Source organism: Castor canadensis, chromosome 11 (assembly GCF_047511655.1).
Source record: "Castor canadensis chromosome 11, mCasCan1.hap1v2, whole genome shotgun sequence".
NCBI lineage: Eukaryota > Metazoa > Chordata > Mammalia > Rodentia > Castoridae > Castor > Castor canadensis.
The window spans coordinates 41,526,757-41,550,095 of NC_133396.1; the positions used below are offsets into that span (position 1 = coordinate 41,526,757).

The following is a 23,339-nucleotide window of genomic DNA, read 5'->3' on the forward strand; positions in this document are numbered from 1 at the left end:
AAGAAGTTTTTACTATGGGACCTTAAGTATATTCTATAACAAATTATTTGTGGTGTTTTTTTTTTTGTTTTTGTTTTTTTTGTTTTTTTTTGTGGTACTGGAGTTTGAACTCAGGGACTTGCACTTGCTAGGCAAGTGCTCTACCACTTGAGCCACACTCCCAGCCCTTTAGTATATTCTATAACAAATTATTTGAAAGACTATATAAAAATTTTGAGTATCTAGTCATGTTAATCTTCAGAATACAAACACACATCATATGCACACCTTTTTATGAATTTACTATAGTTGTTTTTTCCTTCTTTCACAATTCTTTTTTTGTATTGGAGTTGTTTTGAAAGCCCCTATCATCATTTCACTTAGCTTAGGTATTGTTTTTAAATAATGCTTATATTATACTCTTAATGACTTAAATAAATACATGAAGAATAAAAATGGGGGCATAGGTCCAAAAGGCATCAAAGGATTTCATACTTTAGATAATTGTCTGATACAAATTGTTTAAAATATGCATAGCTAAGATTTTTCATTTATGAATTTTGTAGGTGGAAATAGCAGAAATGTACTATCCTGCTCTGAAGATGACCCTGGTTCCAAAAATAACACTAAACCTACTAGAAAGAATCTTCGCATAGACCTTCCCAAATGTGACACTGGCTGTGTTGAGACCTTGTTTGGACTGAAGAACATTTTTTCTCCATCTGAAGACTTATTTTCATTTTTTAAGGTATTTTCAGTGTTTATTTGGAAAGTTGAATTTATGTGTCTTTTCATTTTCCCAATATTCTTTGTGTTTTGAGCCTTAGGTTAAATTTAAATTTGCTTATGGTTTTTATAGGCTTTAGAGTTCTGATTTTAACACAAAAGGTGCATAGGTATTGCTATAAATACATCTTAGAAGATGTAGAATAAATTTAGAAAGTTTTCAGATAATTTCAAAATAGTTTTATTTTTTATTTATTTTAATTTTAATTTTTTTGCTGTACTGGGGTTTAAACTCAGGACCTCAAAGTTGCTAGGCAGGTCCTCTACCACTTGAGTCACTCTGCCAGCCCTCAAGGTAGTTTTTAAATGAATGATCTAATTACTGAATTGAAGTATATGTTTTTGTTTTTGTTTTTTGCAGCAGTGGGGTTTGAGTTCAGGGTCTTGTGCTTGCTGGGCAAGTAAGTGCTCTCCCACTTGAGCCTCAGCTCTACTAATACTGGAGCATTTAGTTCTGCAAATTAATGGTGTAAGTTTAATTTTCAGACTCACTGCCTTTTTTTTGTTGTTTTTCTTTAGTGCTAGGGATAGAACCCAGTGATTTGCACGTTAGGCAAGCGCTCTACCACTTAGCTACATCCACAGTCCTATTAGTACTATTTTGATGTAGTAATTGTAAATCAATAAAATTATAAGGGATAGTAACTTAAATTTTGAAAAGAGAATAGAAACAGCTCTTTTCATATGTGTAAAAAACTGTTTAAAATATGTCCTGTTATAACATTTCTTTACTCAAAATTGCTTTTCAGCACAAAATCACAACAAAGGAAGAATGGCATAAACTCATCCAGCTTCTTATGGAATTCCACGTGCGAAATGTAGACTTTTTATATAGTAATCTTGAGTTCATTCTCCCATTACCAGTTGACATTATTCCAGCAGTGAAAAACATCTGTGGCTCAGCAGTAACTGTGGATGCCAGTGCAGCAACACCTAGTGTGACTTATCTTGCTGGGAAACAGTCTGAAGGAGAACAGCCATTGAGAAAGTCACAGAAAAAGAAGCCTAAGAAAAAGATGGTGATACTAGATGATAGTGACTTATTTGACACTGGTTTGGATTTTTCTGATGAGTTTATTAGCCTATCCCCTGAGTTGTCCTCAACTTTAGAAGAAAGCAAAGCCAGAGACAAAGAGAGCAATCCAGAGCCAAAGAAACTAAAGGAATGTTTAGAGTCTAACATTGAATCTATTCCTCATCCTCCTAAAACACCCGCAGAAAAAAAATGTTCTATCCTTGTTTCTCATTGTTTAAATTCTCTTACTGAGTTCATGGATAACATGTCCTTCTTAGATGCCCTTTTAACTGATGGACGGGAACAGAAGGACTTTAGTCAAAATGACTTTCTTTGGACAAGTGGAAAGGTTAAAAGTGGACTTTGTGATGAGTTCAGTCTGGAGAATAGTGATGGATGGACTTCTCAAACCTTTGGAGAATTAAAGGCAGCCACAGAAGCTCTCAGCTTTACTAAATGTTCTTCCACTATTTCAAAAGCATTGGAATCCTCCTTGAATTCTTGCAAGAAATTAGGAGGAGACCCAACCAGTGATCTTACTTTTTGTGTTTCACAAAAGCGCAATAATGTATGCTTTAGCCAGTCAGCAGCTAATGTGGAGTAAGTCATCTTTCTTTCTGCTTTTCATTTCTCAGTAATAAATGGCAAGGGGAATCACTGGTTTCCTCATTCTTACTGCTGGTCTGCTGGCACTGTTGACCTGCTGATCATGGTGTGCCCTTCACGTTAATGGAAGACCAGCCTGATTGCAGGAGGACGAGGATGGGCTAGTTTTGGGAAACCCTTGAATGCTAGTGAAGCGGTCTGCACTTGCTGTGACAGACAGCAGTCAGCCATTACGATTTTTCAGTATGGACTGGTAGAGTGGCTCAAGTGGCAGAGCACCTGCCTACCAAGTGTGAGGCCCTGTAAAAAAAAAAGAAAAAAAGGTTTTCAGTATGGCTGGGCTCCAGTGGCTCATCCCTGTAATCCTCGCTATGTGGGAAGCTGAGATCTCGAGGATGGCAGTTTCAGGTCTGCCCAGGCCAACAGTTCATGAGACTTCATCTCCAAAATAACCAGAGCAAAATGGACTGGATGTGTGCCTCACGCAGTAGAGCACCTGCTCTGCAAGTGTGAAGTCCTAAGTTCAAACCCAACCTCCCCACCAAAAAAAAAAAAAAAAATTGGGTATACTGGCTCATGTCTGTAATCCCAGCACTAGAGAGGCTGAGGTAGGAGGATTGTGAATTTGTAGTCAGCCTGAGCTACATAGGGAGACCCCTTTCTCAAAAAAAAAAAAAAAAAAAAAAAAAAGATTATGGGAGTGATTGGTGTGTTGACAAGAAATTAATCTAGAAGTGTCATCAGTGTAGATCAGAGACAGGGAACTGGTTATGTTTCGAATCATTACATTTTTTATTGGGCCTTAAAGCTAAAAACTAATGCATTACTTTTAATTTGCAGTGATGCTTGGAAGAGGACAGCAGTCATTAAAAGCGTGTTCTCTAGTCGATCTCTTCTGAGCCTCGGTAATAAGCAAGCTAGCATCGTTGAATACCTGCCAACTCTTCGGAACATTTGTAGGATTGAGAAGCTAAAAGAACAAGGGAAAAATAAAAGAAGGTAAAGATTATTTTAAAAAGTAACATTTTAGATAGCTATTTCAAGATTAATAAATATGCTCAGATGGAAATATTAAATTATATTGCTCTTTATAACTTTGATAGGTTCCTGCACTATTTTGAAGGAATTCACCTTGACATTCCAAAAGAGACAGTGAATGCACTGGCAGCTGACTTCCCTTAAGAGTCCTCATTAACAAAGCCTTGTACAGAGCGTGTGGTCCGTAACAGGCATTTTTGTACTATGTTGATTTTCATGGAAGAATATTTCTCAATGTACATTTGAAACAGTCTGTTTGTATTTTTTATTGCTGTGCAAATATTTAAAATGAAAATTTTGAGTTAAAATTATATATATTATTGTAGTTTTTACTGAATTTTTTAATATTATCTAATTTCTCTTTGGTGTAATTTTTGTATGTGAGTGAGCTGTTTGTAGGAGATAGAGCTGTCTAAGACATTTCTAAAGATGCTTCATTGCTAAACTAATCTGTAACCTTTCCCTTTCCTGTTACCCTTTAATCTTTCCCTCTCCTCATGTCAGTGCTCTGTCATGCTGTACATATGAGGCTCATGGATGATATTCTTTCTAAAGGAAGTTTACAAAACACAGAACATAAAATTATAAATGCAATATTTAAGGAAACTTCCTAGGAAGAAAATTAAGCTTCATCTTTTAAAACAGCACTTTCTGTAAGTGTATTTCTAATATACTTTTTACCATTTTATCATTGAATTATTGAACATTCCAAATTACAGCTTTCATAAATTTTGTTTGAACCTCTGTGTACGTAATATTTTGTATATTTTGCCAACTCAAATAATTTGCCTTGTAAATTTTTCTTTGATTTCTGCATCATTGATGTTTTACTTCATAAAGATGTTGATGATATTAATATATCTATTTTGGACAAGCTACTACTGTTCACTAAAACAACAACAAAGGAGGATTCTACCATAGGGCTTCTGCATAACAGCTATTTCTATTAAAGGTTATGCTGTTTTTTAAATTTTATTATTATTATTATTTTTGTTTTTGTGATATGGTGTTTGAACTCAGGGCCTCATGCTTGTTAGGCATGATCTCTATCACTTGAGCCACACCGCTAGCCCTTTTTTGTGTTGGGTATTTTCAAGATAGGGTCTCGACAACTATTTGCCCAGGCTGGCCTCAAACCTCGATCCTCCTGATCTCTGCCTTCTGAGTAGCAAGGATTACAGGTATAACCCACCAGTGCCTGGCTAAAGTTTGTGTTTTTGATTTTATCAAGGGATCAAATCAAGGATGTTGCACACATTCTCGGGAAGCACCCTCCCTATAAACATAGAACCCCAGCCCTATTTTGTTTTTGAGAAAGGGTCTGGATATGTTGCCCAGGCTGACCCCAAACTCTCAAGCTCAAGAGGTCCTGCTTCAGCCTTCTAAACAGCTGTAATTACAAGCACAAGGTATAATACCTTGGCAAGTTTTATGGGTTTTTTTTTAAAGTACATATTTTTTACTCTTTTAGCAAGATTTTAAAACATCACATTTCATTTAAAATTATTTTGCAGTAAGATAATCAAGTGTGTTTAAAATCACTCCATGTTTCAAATGTTTAGATTGTATAATATCTTAATATTCAGATACATTATCTGATGAATTGTATTTTTAACTCTAAAGGATCCTAATTCTGTAATTTTTTTAAAGTATAGGTGCATACCTGTTTACAAATGTGTACAAAGACTTATTTTTACCTCTTATTTGTTTAGGCTACTTTTTCTTGTATTGATAAGTATACTGATATGATTAAAGATTAAAGCTAAGGGCTTTATGTGGTATTTAAATAGGAGTTCAAGATGTAATCATCTTGGTAAATGTATATGTTGTATAGGTTTGGATATAGGCTTTATCGAGATTACATCCCTGTACAACTGAGGTCCTAATGGTGACCATTTAGCTATTAATTAGGTGTTTTGTTATTAGAAAGTCTCTGATAATTCTCAACAATTGATGAACCAAAATAAGGTAACTCCATAGAACTGTACTCAAGATAAAACAAAAAACCAGCAAATAGTGGGGGCTATCTTCCTCCTTAATAGAGACACATTTGAGATAATATGTGTGTATATATGTATATATAATTTGGTGGGACTGGTATTTGAACTCAAGACTTCAGTACTTACAAAGCAAGCACTCTACTGCTTAAGCCACACCCCAGCCCATTTACTCTGGTTTATTTTGGAGGTGGTATCACAAGAACTATTTGCCCAGGCTGATCTTGAACCAAATAGCTAGGATTACAGGCATGAGCCCAACTAGATTTGATATAATTTGGAGTAAAATTTCATGGTTTTTTTTTTTCTTAGTCATTTTTCAAATAGGGTCTCGTATTTGCTCAGGACTGGCCTCAGATCCTTCTACCTATGACTTCCTGCCTATAGCCACCTGTGTAGCTGGAAGTGACATCCAGCTTATTGGTTGGGGGGGGTGGGGGAGTGTCTCACTAACTTTTTGCCTGGGCTGGCCTTGAACTGAGGTCCTCCTGATCTCTCTGCCTCTCAAATAGCTTCTGCACCCAAGCTTTTTTTGTTGTTGTGTTTTTGAGGCGGGGTCTCACTCTGTAGGCCAGGCTGGCCTCAAACTCATGATCCTGCTTCAGCCTCCCTAGTGCACCACCACATCCAACTCCAGCTTTTCATTCTTTTTTTCTTTTCTTTTATTATTCATATTGCATACAAGGCTTGGGTCATTTCTCCCCCCTGCCCCCGCCCCCTCCCTTACCACCCACTCCCCCCCTCCCTCTCCCCCCCTTTCATTCTTAACTGTGACAGATTCCTATAAAGTTTAGATTCAATCTTGTGATGAAAGCAACAAATTTTGATGACTTAAATACTTTGCCCCATCCTCTTAATTCCTAAAATTGACACATTTTCATGTATAGCTATTTCCAGAAATATGTAGGAGGTAGAATGACATGTTCTGAAATAAATAACTGGATAGCTGGTGAAGAGAATAATTTCCTTTTTGACATGCACAGTTTGAGCAATCTACACTATTTCAAAGGCAGAGATTTATAAGTACACAATCACATATGTAAATGTGGAAGCTTACAAGTGCATGGCAAGTCTAGACTGCTCACCAACACTGGAGAGTTGTAGTAGCTTGTAGCAGGACTTCTCCTTGCTTTATACTTTTTTTTTTTTTTTTGGTGGGACAAGTTTAAACTTGGGACTTTGCATTTGCAAAGCAGTCACTCTACCACTTGAGCCACACCTCCAGTAGATTTTGCTGTAGTTGTTTTGGAGATGGAGTTTTGTGAACTATTTACCTGGGCTGGCCAGATCTCAGCTTCCTGAGTAGCTAGAATTACAGGCATGAGTCTTTTTTTTTCCAACAAGCATATTTTTATTTTGGATTAAACAACAGATTTAAAGCCAGGCGCCAGTGGCTCACACATAATCCTGGCTACCTAGGAAGCAGAGGTCAATTCTTTGTTTTTTAGGATTGCAGTTCTAAGCCAGCCCAGATGAATAGCCCAGGCGAATAGTTCAAGAGACCAAGTGACTCAAGTGGTAGAGCACTTGCCTAGCAAGCGTGAGGCCAAGTTCAAACCCTAGTATCACCAATTAAAAAAAAAAAAAAAAGATTTGGGTTCAGTATAGAAGATTTAATGAGTCCCCAAATTATGACAGTCATAATGGAAAACTGAGAGGGATGAAGAAAAAAATGGAAGTGTGATATTTTAATCAAAAGATGGTCGAGGTACTTCAAAGTAAAAAAAAGTCCATTAGAAAATGTTGTGGGGTTAATAGATTTCAGCTGATAAAAATTGCCTCTTGCAGGGCTGATGGAGTGGCTCAAACGGTAGAGTGCCTGCCTAGCAAGTGCAAAACCCTGAATTCAGTCCCACATACCACCACCAATCAAAAAAAGAAAATTGCCTCTTATAGACACTGTCAAGTCACATTCTACCTGGAGAATAAGTTGTGATTGTCTTAAGTACCACCCAGAAAAATCATTCTCTGTTTTAATAATATGGTAATGCAAATCCTTAGTATAGATGGTGTTTTGTTTTTGGGTTTTATTTTGGGTGGTTCTGGGGTTTGAATTCAGAGCCTCATCTTGCTAGGCAGGTGCTCTACCACTCAAGCCATGCCTCCAGCCATTTTTTGATTTTTTAGTTTTTTGACCCAGAGTCTCCCTATGTAATCCACAAATTCTCCTGCCTTACCTTCCCAAGTGCTGGGATTATAGATGTGGAAGTGAGTGGTATTTGTTTTTATTTTTGGTAAGACTGGGATTTTTTCTTATAGTACTGGGGATAAACCCAGGGTTTTGTGCATTGCTAGGCAAGCACTCTACCACTTGAGCTATAGTTCCAGCCCATTTTGCTTTGGTTATTTTGGAGATGGGGTCTTGTAAAATATTTGCCCACATTGGTCTCGAACGAAGATCCTCCCAATCTCAGCCTCCCAAGTAGCTAGGATTACAAGCATGAGCCACAGTGCCCAGCTGGTATTTGCTTTTACAGAAAGATAACTTTGTTTCTTATTCTGGCTGTCTGGGCAGGCACCTTATTAACTGGAAAGGCACAGTATCTCAAAATAAAATATTTATTGATTTGGTCTTGACTTATTATTGCGTACACCATTTCACACCCAAAAATCTGACTTTATAAACAAAGAATACACTAAAGACGTGTTTTCTCCATTAACATGGGTATTCAGAACAGTTGGTTTTACAATTTTAGAATAAATTAAAATAACAGAGTAGGTTCATTAATCTCAGTGTTCTAAGGCTAAGTATCAAAAACTGCTAATTCATAGAAAGCAACAGCCTGTAGTAGTGAGTCATAAAACTCTTCTATCCGGTATGGGTCTGTAGGTAAAAACATCTGTCTGTAGTGCACCATCTTCTCTGGTGGGAAGAACACCCGTGGCTCTGCCTTCAGTACAGATTCGGAGAGGAGCTGCTTCACCAGTTCTTTCCCACTAGTGCGAGTGTCGCCAATCATCAGTTCAAAGTGCTTCCCCACTGCATTTCGATTCATGCTCAGCACCCGGTGCTGGCCGTCCTGAGCAAAAGCTCTATTTAGTAAGGCATACAACATGGCCTCCGTGATGTGAAAATGTAACAGTATGGGAAACAGAGATGAGTTCTGAATGGAAAGTCCTGTTTTTTCTAGAACATAGAAATCTGCTTTAGGCATCTTTGAAATGACTGAAGAAATCTTTAAAAAAGAAAAGAAAAAAGACAAAATAAGAGCGGAAATCATTAAGTTTTATGTTTGGGCCCCCTTTCTGTCCCATTGGTATCTTAAACTATTATAATCAGGTAACTTACACTGCTATTGAAAATTTTTAAATAACTGAAAAGCTTTTTTATGGGCAGCCCATTTCTGGTCATGGTTCTCTCAAGAACAAGCCAAGATAAGCTGGTCAGTCCTTGGAACTACTAGTTTCTTCCTCTATGAAATAGGCTGCATAATTTCTATTTTGAATATAAAATTAGTAAAGTTAAAGTGTTTATCAACTGTTTAAAATGTTCTAGGGTAAAGCACAGGGTTAGAACAATTAGCTAAGAACTGGTCATCTCTGCACATGACAAGATGCTTGCTGCACTACAGTTTTCATGAGCATCACCGTGATAATTCCTGCGCATTTCATGAGACAAGCGATAGCATTTTGAAAATAAGCTTAAAAGACAATGGTAATGTTGTGTAACATTAGAGTAATATAGTTTACCACTCATTTTCTCAATGTCTGCCTTTGACATGGGGCATTTCTTCAACTAATCAAAAAATCAAAGGTGACAAAAACAACAGAACAGTGAGAAGTACAAAAAGCAAACTCCTTCCTATTTACATTCCTTTTAGAACTAGAAAATTAAACTATACAAGGAGATATGTAGGAATGCACAAGGAGGTGCACAAGTAACAGGAATTTGGAGGTGCAACTGCCTTACCTCTTCTAAATAGACTGATGATGAGTGTGGTCTATTCATTAGTTTCCGACAGTCACTTTGCTGCCAATCCAGTACTGTCAATTTACGATCAAGGTGCGCCCATGCAATTCTTCGAGTACCAAAAACAATAGATACAATGCTCTTAACTGCCTAAAGCAAAAGGTCTGGTTTAATTATAAATGCAAACATTTTAACAGGTGCAAAGTCTAATCTACAAATTCAGAATCCTAACTCATTTATGTAATATACATTTATTTAGTTTCTGAACTGAGAATTATTAAAGTGTTGGCAGGGTCTGTATTAGATAGTAGAAAATAAGGAACATAACTATCTCATAAGAAATTTGGCCAAGCCATGTGGGGTGATGCAGGCCTGTAATCCCAGCTACACGGGAGGCAGAGGCAGGGAGATCTCGAGTTTGAGCCCAGCCCAGGCAAAAATTATAGCGACCCTACTCAAAATCAACCAAAAGGCTGTGGGCATGGTTCAGGTGGTAGAGTGCTGGCCTAGCAGGCACAAGGCCATGAGTTTACCCCCAGTACTGCAATGAAAATAAATATCACCATACAACAGTTACTGTGCAAGGAGAAGGAGCCAAGAAGATTTATTGGAGGACTAGGAGAATGGGTAAAATGATAAATGGGAAGTTATTTTACCCAGATGTCTGCAAAGGTAAGACTGACCTCTCACCTCACTGGAATAAAGACTGAGTGGGTAAAGGACAAAGAGGTAGAGACAGACTTCTATAGAATTAAGGAACTTGCTTTATCCTGACAACTACAGAGGGTCACCAAAGTGCTGTGCGCGTGCGTGCGCGCATGTGTGTGTGTGTGTGTGTGTTGTGTGTGTGTGTGTTTTAAGACAACATTACACTATGTAGCCCAGGTGGGACTTGAACCTGTGATCCTTTTGCCTCAGCTTCACAAGAAGCTGGGATCAGGGGGTGGGGGGATAGGGGGAAGAAACAGCCCAAACAATGTATACACATATGAATAAACAAATTAAAAAAAAAAAAAAGAAGAAGAAGAAGAAGAAGCTGGGATCAGAGGCATGCATACCACGCCTAGCTCTAGAGCATATATTTTAAGGAATAACGTAAGATTCACATTTCAGAAAAATCACTGACAGCTGTGTGGGAAATGGACTGGAGAAGATTAGATGAAAGGTAAGGATTTGTGTTAGGTACTAATATGACAGAATATTAAAAATCAGTCTGGATGTGGGATACCTGTCTTTAATCCCAGCAAGCAGGAGGCTGAGGCAGGAGGAGTGTGAGGTCAAGGCCAGCCTGGGCTACATAGTGAAACCCTATCTCACAAAATAAGTAACAAAAAAAATCAAAAATAAAACACAATGACAGAAGGAAAAGAAATAGGTTAGAGATAGTGGGAGGAGCCTATGGTGACCAGTGTTTTCCTCCAGTGACTGAATGGCACCATTAATCAAGATGAAGATTGGAGGCAAATTAAGTTGAGAAGGTCAGCGAAAAAGAGGTGTTTCTTTGTTGTTTTATTTGTTTTTGGTGGTACAGGACTATATGCTTGCTAGGCAGGTGCTCTACCACTTGAGCCATGTACCCAGTCCCTGGCTTAAAGGCAGAATAATAGCCAGGTTGTGCTGGCACAAATCTGTGTCTCTGTCAGGAGACAGAGACAGAATTGAGAGTTCAAGGCCAGCCTGGGCTACAGAGAGACCCTGACTAGAAAAGAAAAAAGGCAGAATAGTTTCTGCAAAATGAAAAATACAGATTTCTTTTTTTTAGCTCAGTGGCTCTCAAACTGTAGTGTGCATGAACATTACTGAATCATTTGCATGTAGCAACTCTTTGTGCAAAAGATTTTTTTTTTTGGCTATACTATACTAGGGTTTGAACTCAGGGCCTTAAGCTTGCCACTTGAGCCACACCTCCAGCCCTTTTTTGTTTTAGGTTATTTTTCAGATAGGGTCTCCCTTTTTTGCCCATGGCCAGCCTCAGACTGTGATCCTTCCTCATAGCTGGGATTACAGGTATGTGCCTCCTAACCCAGCAAGATTTTTTTTTTTAAAAAGGAGCTCACTACACAATTTTATCCACATATATTGACTTTAAAACCTAACCACAGCTGGGCACCAGTGGCTTACACCTGTAATCCTAGCTACTTGAGAGGCTGAGATTGGGAGGATGGAGGTTCCAGGCCAGCCCAGGCAAATAGTTTGAGAGACCCCCATCTCCAAAATAACCAGACCAAAACTGACTGGAGGTGTGGCTCAAGCAGAAAAGTGTCTTCTTTGCAAGTGCAAAGCCCAAGTTCAAACCCCAGTCCTACCAAAAAAAAAAAACTACTCCCCAAGCCAGGTGCAATGGCTCATTCCTATAATCCCAGCTACCTAGAAAGTAGATATCCAGAGAATCACATTTGGAGGTCAGTCCAGGGTAAATTAGCAAGATCCATCTCAACAAATAAATTGGGCATAGTCATATGTGCCTGTAATCTGAGCTATGGTGTGAAGCATAAATAGGAGGATCATGATCCAATCTGGCCCAAGCATACAGCTAAACCCTATCTGAAAGATAATTAGTAAAGCAAAGAGGGCTGGGGGTATGGTTCAAGTGACAGAGTGCCTGCCTAACATGAGGCTCTGAGTTCAAATCCCAGCACGCTAAATAAGATGCAACCCCACTATAATGTGAGTATAAACAGTTTTAGCTATGAATCTGGATGACAATCCTCCCTGAAAAATGTGGATAATAGCAAGTTTGAATCCCTTAGTTCAAGCCCCAGAACTGCAAAAAAAAGAAAAAACCCACATGGATGAAACATGTTCCTGATCAACTGAAGCAGTTCTATTCTGAGTCCATGAAGTCCACATCCACACAGTCCCTGAGTGTATATGCAGCATTCTGAGTATGTGTGCCATGCAGGGATACATGTAAATGGATGAGTATCTCTCACACACACACACACACACACACACACACACACACACACGAGACAGTCCATAGCTTTCATCAGGTTTTCAAAAATTATTCATATTCCCCCAAAACACTGAGAACCACTGTTCTAGAAAAAAAATGATGCTTATTATTGTTGGTGGGATAAGAGAACATTTTATCAAGGGGTATTAACTAACACAGGACCTAAGTTCCTCCAAAGTTCAGTGTGTAACTATTGTGTCAAGTAACTCAAATACTATATATATATATATAAGTAAGAGTATGTCTAGATCCACCAACTAAACCTGAAGAACCCTGTCTTAGTACCCCCCAACCCAATGCTCAGAACAGTATTTTACAGAGTAAGTTCTTAAATATTAAGCAGTAAAACAGACCCTAAGAAAAAAGTGTATACCTTAAGTCTCTCTCTTTCAATGTCTGGTTTGATGAGCTTTCCCAGCTGGTTTTCCCATGACTTTCTTTTTTTCTTTCCAGTCTCTGGAAAAAGAATGGAGTTACAAACTTGAACAGCAGTTTTATACTGTAACAAGGGCACATTCACCAAACTCTCCAAATTTTGAAATGGCCCAAACTTTTCTCTGTGCTCTACAATATTGATGGATTTTCTTCCATGAAGCAATTTGAAAGCTTCAAGTTCCTTCTTCGATGCTGTATTCAACACATGCAAGATAGAGGCCTGCTGTTCTGAAGAGAAGAGCTTGTCAAGTGCTTTTCCAGACTCCTTTGCATTCTCATCACCGATAGCAACATTGGTAAGAATTTTCTCAGATGCAGAGAATTTTTTCCCGCAGCAGAAATTACGGAAGGCCTGAGTCAGGGATGACTCCAGTGGGACTGAAAAGCATCTCCACCATCCTAGAAAGAAAATTTAGCAAAATTTAAGTTGGGATGTCCTACTTTTAGTGTAAGTTACAAGCTTGGCAGGATCTTTTGCAAAGTCACATAGACTTGCATATAATTTAAGAAATACTGGACCATAGTAAGCTGTGCAGAATTATCTTTAAAATAGGTTTTAACTAGGGCTTTTGTTTTCAGGTTTTTTTGAGTTTTTTTATTTGGCAGTACTGGGGTTTGACCTTAGGTATTGCACTTGCTAAGTAGGTGCTCTATCACTTGATCCAACTCCCCTGCCATTTTTGCTGTAGTTACTTTTCCCAGATCCTATTTATGCCTTCTGAAGTATCTGGGATCACAGGTGCACACCACTGCAAAAAGTTTATTGGTTGAGATGGCATCGAGGGCCTAGAAACTAGTTCCTCCTAATCTCTGCCTCCCAAGTAGCTTGGGATCACAGATGCCAGCCACTGCACCCAGACACTTTTGTTGCTTTTAAGTCACAAGCAATGTCCTCTGATATTTAAGGATCACTCCTAAGTTTCACTACCTAGAAATTGTATTTTATACCAATCAAGAAGTTGTAGTTGGGGGAGGGGGGCAGTGGCTCATACCTATAACCATATCTACCTTCGAGGCTGAGTTTGGGAGGATCACAGTTCCAAGCCTGTCTTTTCTCAACAGAAAAAGGTGGTGTGAGCCAGTCATCCCAGCTATGGTGGGAGAATTAAAATAGGAGGATCTTGATCAAGGCTGGTCTGGGGGAAAAAAATGCAAGACCCTTCAAAACAACAAGAGCAGGAAGGATTGGAGGTGTGGCTTCAGTGCAGAGGCCCTGCCTAGAAAGTGTGAAGCCCTGGTGAATTCAAACCCCAGTACTGCAAAAAAAAAAAAAAAAAGTTGTAGTTAAGGGCTGAAAGTATAGTTCAGTGGCAGGTAGAGTTCTTGACCAGCATGCTCAAAGCCCTGGGTTCTAGCCCCAGAACTGCTTCGTTTTTTGTTAAAATAGTAATTTCGATTATTTGACTTTTTAAAAATATTTGTAACATTACAGGGATTTACCTCCATTTCCATTTTCACTAGTTTTTCGTCTGGTGGAACTAAAGAAAATGAAATCTTATACATTTCTAAGAAATGTTTAGGGCTGGTGGTAGACTGCCTGCCTAGAAAGTGCTAAGACCCTAAGTTCAAACCCCAGTACCGCCAACATATACACATATTACAATTTTATATACATTATATGTAATGTACTTGCAATATACAAACTATATAAAAATATATATAATACATATTTTATGTACAGAATGTATTTTACATATATTTGGCGATACTGGGGTTTGAACTCGGTACCACTACATATATGGTGTGTGTGTATCTCTCTATGTGTACATATATGTAACGTGTATCTACCTATGTAGAGATACACTACATAGATGCGGTACTATCATCCATTCATGCTTGCTATCAGGCGCTCTACCACTTCACCCATTCTCCCAGCCCAAAGGTTTTATATTTAAGGATGGCTTTATTTCCTTCCGGACACTTCTCAAGATTTCTACCATGGCTAAGTTTTTTGCAAGCAGAACAAACACCACACGATGAAAAACTAACGCAGTGCAAAGCGCCTCGGACACGGAGGCGGCCGGAGGTAAGCAAGCTGATGCTGGGATCCGAATCCTCCGCCTGCCGCCCGCTCGGGAAGGAGCCCGAGAGGCCCCAAGGCCCGAGACTCGGGGACCACCGCCATCCCGTCAGCCCGGCCCGCGCTCCACGCGTACGGGACACGAGGAGAGCCACCCTTTAGGATCAGAGGCTGATGGCAAGTGGGAAACCAGCTGTACTCCAAACACCCTACCTCCCGCCTTGAGGAGCCAAGGACTGATCATCCTCCGATATTCGTACAGTCTTTCCGGTTCCTGCGTGCTTCACTCAAAAGCCCCCGGCGTGGGCTGGGCAGAAAGGTTCCGGCCGAAGCGAGGTGCGTCCAGAGGAAGCAATGCGTTGCCTGCGGTTTGCCAGCGGCCTTCTTCCGGTTGGATGCTGAGCGGGCGGGATCTTCCGGAAGGAAACGCCTAGACTAAATTTAGTCTGTAGTACTTAAGGTCGGTGTTTGGGGAAGACGAAGTTTATTGCAGACACGCAGGTTGAGGAGCGTAGATAAGTACATGATAAACATATCACAGAGTAGAGGGAAATAACGAGGAGACAGGCGAAGTGTTTGAGAAGCTCGGCAAGGAAGAGAGGGCAGGCAGGATTAGGGAAGGGCAAGGTAGGAGGGGATGGCGTGGGTACTGGGGACTGTAGTTCATTTGGAAGTATGGAGTTTGGTCTTTCAATGCAGGGTGGAAAGGTTGAATAGATACAGCAGATCTCTGCTTTTTGAGTTACAAAGTCAGACTGGAGGGGTGTTCCTAGAAGAACCAGCTATTTGTAGCCAATGTGAGGCTGGATTGGAGGTGAAGAGCCTGGAGTAAGGAGAGGAGTGGGGAAGCTACTGTAGCTTCCCACGGAAGAGGGAGCAGGGAGGAACTGAACCTGGGAGACATAAGGAAAGGAGAGAAAAGCATTCTTCCTGGAAGATGGAGACTTTAATCAGGTTTGTGAAAAACAGGGAATTCAGGAGGGAGAGGGAAGGTGGTAGGTTTGTGTTTTTCTGGGCATCAGTGGATCTCTTGTTCTTCTGGATATTTGTCTCGAAGGCACTGGGGATGGGAAGAATCTAAGTATTAATAAGAATTGCTCGTAAAAGAGTCGGTTGTGGTGGCACACAACACTTGGGAAGCTGAGGTAGGAGGATTCCCGACTTCGAGGTCAGCCTAGGCTAGCTACTGCCTCAAAAAAAAAGTTACAGTAATTTTAAGAATCTTGGTGGTTTCTGTGGAATTTGGGAATATAACAAGAAATAAAGTCAGCTTTTTTGTGTAAAATCTTTCAAATCAGAAGGAAATTATTTCCTTTCCATTCCAGAGGTCATTCACATTTAATGTGCTGTTACGGTTGAATTGCATCATTTAAAAAAGTTGGGTTGAGGCCTCAGGCCTCAGAATATGAACTTGTGCCAGACACTGGTGACTCACACCTGTAATCCTAGCTACTCAGGAAGCAGAGATCAGGAGAATCGAGGTTCAAAGTCAGCCCTGGCAAATAGTTCTAAAGACCCTATCTCGGAAATACCCATCACAAAAAAAGGGCTGAAGGAGTGGCTCAAGGTGTAGGCCCCAGTACAAACTCCCCAGTACCACAAAAAAAAAAAAAAAAAAAAAAAAGTGAACTTGTTTGGGAATAAGATAATTATAATTAGTTAAAATGAGGTAGGGGTTAAGGGTGTAACTCAGTGGTAGAGTTCTTGCCTACCTTGCATGAGACTGGATAACCCCAGCACAGCACAAACAAAAAAGGTGAAAATGCCAGATGCAGTCCTGTAAGAAGTACTTAAATTGCTTTTGCTGAAAAGCACTGACTCTTTATTCAGTCCCATGAAGTAACTGAAAGCAAGAGAAAAGCTTGGCATCCCTGCCTCCATCTTGTATGTCTTTGCTCTAAGCCATTCTCTGCAGTCATTTTGCAATCACCTTGGGGTCTAGGAAGGACAGAACTGATCAATAACATCTTTATGACAAGGGACAGAAACTACCCCTAAGGGATTGGAGTTGTGGCTCAAGCCCTGAGTTCAAACTCTAGTCCCACCAGAAAAAAAAAAAAAAAAAACTAAGCCAGGTGCTGTTGGCTCAATCCTGTAATCCTAGCTAATTGGGAGGCAAAGATAGGAGGTTTGAGGCCAGCCCAGGCAAATAGTTCAAGAGACCCCCCATCTCCAAAATAACCAGAGCAAAATAGACTGGAGGTGTGGCTCAAGTGATAGAGTGCCTGCTCTGCAAGCACAAAGCCCTGCATTCAAACCCCAGTCTTAACGAAAGAGAAAAACTACTACTAAGGAACAGCGGAACCTCAAAGGACAAATCACCTCAAAGGACAGTGGGGCGGGTGGAGTGGCTCCAGTGGTAGAGCGCCTGCCTAGCAAGTGTGTGGGCCTGAGTTCAAACCCCAGTACCACAAAAAATAAATAAAAAGGACAATTACCTATAAGATGAGGCTGTACCTGGAGCACAGTAATCGCCTCATGGGAACCAGATTGCTCCCCTCAAGTTCACTGGAACTCTCGAAAAGCAAGTACTGAGATAATTGTCAAACAGGCCCCACCTGGCCAGCGCCACCTTTAACCATTGGAACACACTTGATTGGAATTGTTTAATTATGCATATCTTCTGCCCCATCCCAATTCTTTGTTTATTTAGACCCATAACTCATGTCTGTACCCTGAAGATGAACTGAAATGCTGTCTTCCCATGGGGTTTGTTCCTGGGGTCTAAAACTCCAGTGAGAGGGAGAAAAGAGATTACACTGCATTGGGACAGTTGTCCAGAGCCTGGCCGTTGTAAATGCTGTGTGAACATGAACATAGAATGGCAGGGAACAGAGCCCTCACAAGGAACCAACCTTGATGACATACCGTTTTTAGACTTCTGGCCTTCTGAACTGTAAGATAATAATTTTTTTGTTGTTTTTGGCAGTACTGGAGTTTGAACGGCCTCGTGCTTGCTAAATAGGTGCTCTACCACTTGAGCCACTTCCCCAACCTTTTTTTTGATTTTTTGAGTAGGGTCTCAGTTTTTGCTTGGGCCAGCCTGGACCATGGTCCTCCTATTTATGCCTCTCACATAGCTGGGATGACAGTCGTGATGAGAGAATGAAATTCTGTTATTTTAAGCCACAAAATTCACAGTAATTTGTTTCAGTAGCCCTAGGAAACTGATACCTGAGAAGTTCTGGTGCTTTCACAGATAGTTGTGGTTCACTGGCAAGACTCAACCAAGCACTTACAAACCACAGGAGCTTAGCAGTTTCTTACTGTCTCTGAGCCTCTGCTTCCTCCTTTGTAAAATGGAGACAATGGCACTTGCCTCACAGGAGTGCTTGGAGAATTAATGAGAAACTGGATGCAGAGAACCCACACAGTCTAAAGGTTCAGCCAACACTAGTTCCCATTAACCCATCACCTGTTCTGCAGAACTAATTATTAGTGGCCTTGAGGGGAAGCTCCCTCATCCCTCAGAGCATTTGCTCAAAACTATACTTTGACCAGAGACTGGAGGTGGTAGGGAAGGGACAACCAGTGCTCATGAGTCACTGTAAATCCGACGCCGTGACTTCAAAATGAAAGTCGTCATCTTCCTCCAGAAATTCCTCCTCACTTTTTTTTTTATCACCCTAGCTCAGGTTAACTCAGGTTAATTTTGTTTGGAGAAAACATTACAAATGAATTCTCCATTATAGCTTCATGACCTTGAGATAGGCAAATATTAAACAGGGCATTTACAAAAGCATGGAAGTTAAGGAAAAATAGTTTAATAGTAGGCACCTTTGAGAGGGTAAAAAGGCAAGCTACAGTGATATTTGCAGCAATATAACTAACAAAGAACTTGTATTCAGAATATATTTTCAAAATTCCTGGAAATTAGTAAGAAAAGGTAATTCAGCTGGGGAATTGGTTCAGTAGCAGTGTTTGCCTAGTATACATGAGGCCCTGGGTTTCATCCCAAGGACAGAAAAAAGGAACCCAATTTTAAAAAATGGGCAGAGTAAATAGGTAATTTACCTAGAGGATATTCAAATGACAAATAAGAGAAAAAAAGGTATTCAAAGCCAGTTGTGGTGGCAAATGCCTGTGATCCCAGCTACTCAGAAAGTGGAGATAAGAGGATCTCACTTTGAGGCCAGCCTGGGCAAAAGTGTGAGACCCTATCTGAAAAATAAAACTAAAAGCAAAAGGACTTGAAGGAGTGGCTCAAGAGGTAGAGCAAGCACAAGGCCCTGAGTTTAATCCCTGGTACTGCCAAAAAAGAATAAAATAAAAGGTGTTAAATTTTATTAATCATTAGGGAAATGCAAATTTCTCTACCACATTGTGATACCACTACATATTTATGAGGATATTGAAAATGAAGAAGACTGACGTTACTGATGGACCAATGGATTGGAGTTTTAGCAAGGAAACCTCATACATGCTGGTGGAAGTGTGAGTCTGTAGAATCATTTTGTAAAACTGGCAGAACTGCACTTGGCAGAAATAGGAGTTTTTTAGGATATCTACCATCTCCTTCCCCACCCCCAAGCTCTGGGTTCTAATTAAACACCATGAGCACTTTGTAAAATCCATCAAGCTGCTGGGTGCCGGTGGCTCCTGCCAGTAATCCTACATACTTGGGAGACTGAGATTGGGAGGATTGAGGTTCGAGGCCAGCCTGAGCAAATAGTTCAGGAAACTCTATCTTCAAAATAACCAGAGCAAAATAAAGGACTGGATGTGTGCCTCAAGTAGTAGAGGGCCTGCTTTGCAAAAGCAAAGTCCTGAGTTCAACTCCACCCCCTAAAAACTGTATCTAGCTGTATGCTTATGATTTGTGCAATTTTCTGTAGTGGTTATAGTTCAATAAGAGATTACTTAAATTTTTAATTTTCAAAATTTCTTTGAATTAGATTTGCATCATATAAGGTCTGAAAGTTTACTTAGTGACATAATCTACTCTGTTTAGTCCTCAAAATCATTCACCTCCTGAAATGCAGTCAGAATCCCAAGAAAGGGCTGCAGATTCTTGCATATCATTCAGGCATTCAGGGCAGGGAGCACCTGACATATCTTGGCCGACTCCCGTGGTGATATTTTATAAAGGGATAATTAGTCCAACTAATCCTTATCTGGGATGTTCTATTTTCTTATTTTTCAATATTTCATAGAACTAAAATTATTAAGCAAATTTGCAAAAAAAAAAAAAAAAACCTCTCAATTTGAGACACAGAATCAGGATACTTGGGCTCCAACTCCAACACTGCTACAGACTACATATGTGCAAACATAGAGCCTTGAGTTCAAACCCCAGTCTCACCAAAAAAGCAAAAGCAAAACAGATTACAGATGTGTCTCCACTTCTTTCTTTTTTTTTTTCAGTACTGGGGCTTGAACTCAGGGGCTACACCTTGAGTCACTCCACCAGTCCTCTTTGTGAAGGGTTTTTTTGAGATAGGGTTTTGCAAACTATTTGCCCAGTCTGGCTTTGAATTATGACCCTCGTGATCTCTACCTCCTGAGTAGCTAGGATTACAGGTGTGAGGCACTGGCACCCAGTTCTCAGTTTGCTTCTTACTAGAACAGTTTTCTCTTTTGCAAAATGAAGCTCTAAGTACTATGATAGACTATTGTGGAAATGAAATCATATAACTCATTGGTACACCACAAAATGTTATTCAATTAGAGATGTTATTAATTGGACAGTTGATGATCTGGATGAAGATGAGGCATCATAGTCTAAGAAACAACCTGAAGAACAAAATACCCAGGTGCTCTGCAAGACAACCATTATGTTAAACAGGTATAATTAAAGCTAGATAGATAATTCAAGTAAGATAGATTTTTTTTTTTTTTTTTGAGACACAGTTTGGCTATGTAGTCAGGCTAATTTTGAACTCAAAATCCTCTTGCCTCTGTATCCTGAGTTCTGGGATTATAGGCCTATTCCTAAAAGTTTGGGATTCTTGAGCCCAGGATTTTTGGGTTTTGGTGTTTTTTGTTGTTGCTGTTGTTGTTTTGCAGTACTGGGTGAACTCAGGGCCTACACCTTGAGCAACTTCATCAGCCCTTTTTTCGATGTTTTGTTTTGTTTTGATGAGATAGGGTCTCTAGAACTATTTGCCTAGGCAGGCTTCGAACTGTGATCCTCCTGAGTAGCTAGGAGTACAGGCTTTAGACACCAGCACCTAGCTTTCTTTCTTTTTTTTTTTTTTTTTTCTAATGAGACGGGGTCTCTCTTATAACACGGGCTGGTCTTAACTTTGTGATCTTCTTGCCTCAGCCTGCTGAGTGCTAGGATTACAGGCATGCACCATCACATCTGGACTTTTTTGAGCCCTGTTTTAATTCTAGTTTCATAGGAGGATCCGCACCCTCCCTCAGTATTCCAATTTCCAACAGATGTAATCTTTTCAATTGTAGTTGTGACTAAACCTTCATGAGTAATTTCTCACTTAGCACTCTTGTGATGGTATAAAATGTAAAGTGTGATCATGTGTCTACTCAGGACTTATTTTCTGGCTCTTCAGTTCTCAAAGATGAATTTTTCAATTATCTGGGTCACTGTTGGGTTGTCACATTTTATTCAGAATACTCACTTTTTTTTTTTGCTGTGTTGGAGTTTGAACTCAGGGCCTACACCATGAGCCACTCCACCAGCCCTTTTTTTTTTTGTGATGGGTTTTTTTGAGATAGGATCTCACAAACTATTTGCCTGGGATGGCTTTGAACCATGATCCTCCTGATCTCTGCCTACTGAGGATTACAGGTGTAAGCCACCAGCTCCCAGCTAGAGTGCACACCTTTATACGCTGGACTGCCTGTGCAGTGATGGTCTTAATTCCACTTGATTGAACCACTTTCTTTTTAAAATTATGGCAAAATTCACATGGCATAAAATTCATCATTTTAATCATTTTAACATACAATTAAGCAGCATAGTACAGTCACAATATTGTGTAACTGTCACCACTGTCTAGTTCCAGAACATTTCCCATACTCAAAAGGAAACCTTGTGGCTATTTAACAGTTATTCTTTAGTCTATCCCCATTTTCCACCCTGCCTCCTCCCCGAAACTACTAATCTACTTTCTATCTATGGATTAGCAGAACCTGGGCATTTCATAGAAATGGATCAGCCTGCAAGCTTTGGGCTCAATACCTTCTAGGTACCAAGGATACAAAGATTAATATGGTAATCTGTTCTTAACCAGGTCATCACTACTGACTGAAACAAAACAATCCTAGAAACCATCATGGTACAAAGTGATGATCACTGTAATAGAAATTTGAACACAGGGGAAGCTGTAGGGAGGAAGATTTGAATGTGGACATGGAGGCAGAAGATTGCTAGACTGACTGGAACTGGGGTAGAGGAGGAGAGAGGAGCAGCATGAGCAAGGCGTGCTGTCAGTGGAATTGGACAATTCTGTGCTCAAATCAAAGGAGGTGAACAGAGCACATGCCAAGCATATTAAGACCTTAGGACTGCTGAGCACCAGTGGCTCACACCTGTGATCTTAGCTACTCAGGAGGCAGAGATCAAGAGAATTGCGGTTCCAAGCCAGCCCGGGTAAACAGTTTGCAAGACCCTATCTCAAAAAAAACCCTTCACAAAAAAAAAAAAAAGAAAAAGAAAAAAAAATTGGGCTGGTGGAGTGGCTCAAGGTGAAGGCCCTGAGTTCAAGCCCCTGTACCAAAAAAAAAAAAAAAAAAGAAAAAAACCTTATTACCTTTGCTCTTGCTGTTTGCTTTCCCTGGACACTCCTGTCTTGGGTAGGTATAGGATAATCTTGACTCCTTCCTTCAGATCTTTGCTTTTTTCAAAGAGGAAAGGGTTTTTGCTCTTTTTCAAAGAAGACTTCCTTGACCTTCCCATCAAAATAGTATCTTCTAGGGTTGGAGGTGTGGCTCAAGTGGTAGAGTGATTGCCTAGAAAATGCAAAGAACTGAGTTCAAACTCCAGTACTAAAAAAAAGCCCAGCATCTTCTATTCCTTTCGATCTCTTTATTTGTTTATTCTTCTTTATAGCACTTGTTATGCTTATGCCATATTGTGTATATGTATATTTGTTTCTCTGTTTGGTTTTTGTCTCCCCAAATTGAAAGTAAGCTCCATGAGGGCATCTGTATCCCCAGCACCTGGCACATAGTGGGCTCCTGGTAAGTATTTAATGAGTGAGTGAGAAAACTCCTTGATAATGTTGGACTGGAGTCCCTTGGGCCCTGGATTATTCCCTGTTGTTGAACATAGAAATATGTAGGGAAAGTTGATGTGGTTCTTTTGGCTGCTTCATTGTCAAGTATTTCTTTTGCCTGCCTGGTATTTCTTTCCTTCAAAGGGGAAAACATTTTTGTGATTCCAGGACTTCTCACTTTATTACTTTTACTAGTACTCATTTCTTCATTAATTGTTGTTTGTTTTGTTTTGTTTTTTTGGCAGTACTGGGGTGGAATCTCAAGGCCTTTACCCTAAGTAAGCACTCTCCCCAGACTAGTTTCTTCATTTATTTAGCAAACATCTATCGAGGTGCTGGGATGCAGCAAAGAACACAAGTCTCCCACTCTTGTCCTCATGAAGGTTTAGAAAGAAGGAGACCAGTAAGCCAGCAAGC

At 39.9% G+C, this 23,339-nt stretch overlaps 3 protein-coding genes across 8 annotated transcripts in view; 2 read left to right on the forward strand and 1 right to left on the reverse strand.

The window, feature by feature from the left end:
• The first annotated feature begins 601 nt into the window (after positions 1-601).
• LOC141413791 (ATPase family AAA domain-containing protein 5-like) lies at positions 602-6,089 on the forward strand. Its single transcript, XM_074046403.1, has 4 exons — positions 602-727; positions 1,515-2,380; positions 3,227-3,385; positions 3,490-6,089. Exons 2-4 carry the CDS (start codon positions 1,563-1,565, stop codon positions 3,566-3,568), a joined length of 1,056 nt encoding a protein of 351 aa, XP_073902504.1. The 5' UTR covers positions 602-727; positions 1,515-1,562; the 3' UTR covers positions 3,569-6,089.
• A 1,877-nt stretch (positions 6,090-7,966) lies between these two features.
• On the reverse strand, positions 7,967-15,089 carry LOC109683329 (transcription elongation factor, mitochondrial). Of its 3 annotated transcripts, none has more exons than XM_020159122.2 (4): positions 14,956-15,089; positions 12,661-13,121; positions 9,332-9,481; positions 7,967-8,597 (listed from the first exon to the last, which is right to left on the reverse strand). In XM_020159122.2, the coding sequence occupies exons 1-4, from the start codon at positions 14,984-14,986 to the stop codon at positions 8,166-8,168; spliced, it is 1,074 nt and encodes a 357-aa protein (XP_020014711.1). In that variant the 5' UTR covers positions 14,987-15,089; the 3' UTR covers positions 7,967-8,165. The 3 variants fall into 3 exon arrangements, with proteins under 3 accessions (XP_020014711.1, XP_073902502.1, XP_073902503.1); XM_074046401.1 differs by lacking the exon at positions 14,956-15,089 and adding an exon at positions 14,712-14,947; XM_074046402.1 differs by lacking the exons at positions 9,332-9,481; positions 14,956-15,089 and adding an exon at positions 14,712-14,949.
• Positions 15,068-23,339, forward strand: part of LOC141413789 (arf-GAP with dual PH domain-containing protein 2) — a 43,929-nt gene continuing 35,657 nt past the window's right edge. For 2 of the 4 annotated variants that reach the window (XM_074046395.1, XM_074046399.1), the window contains exon 1: positions 15,173-15,696. Coding sequence is in view for 1 of the 4 variants with exons in the window: in XM_074046398.1 (XP_073902499.1) it covers positions 15,680-15,696 (17 nt within the window). In the remaining 3 variants the exon portion in view is untranslated. Of the gene's footprint in view, positions 15,697-23,339 lie in introns of all 4 variants that reach the window. The other 2 variants (XM_074046396.1, XM_074046398.1) reach the window with 2 other exon arrangements.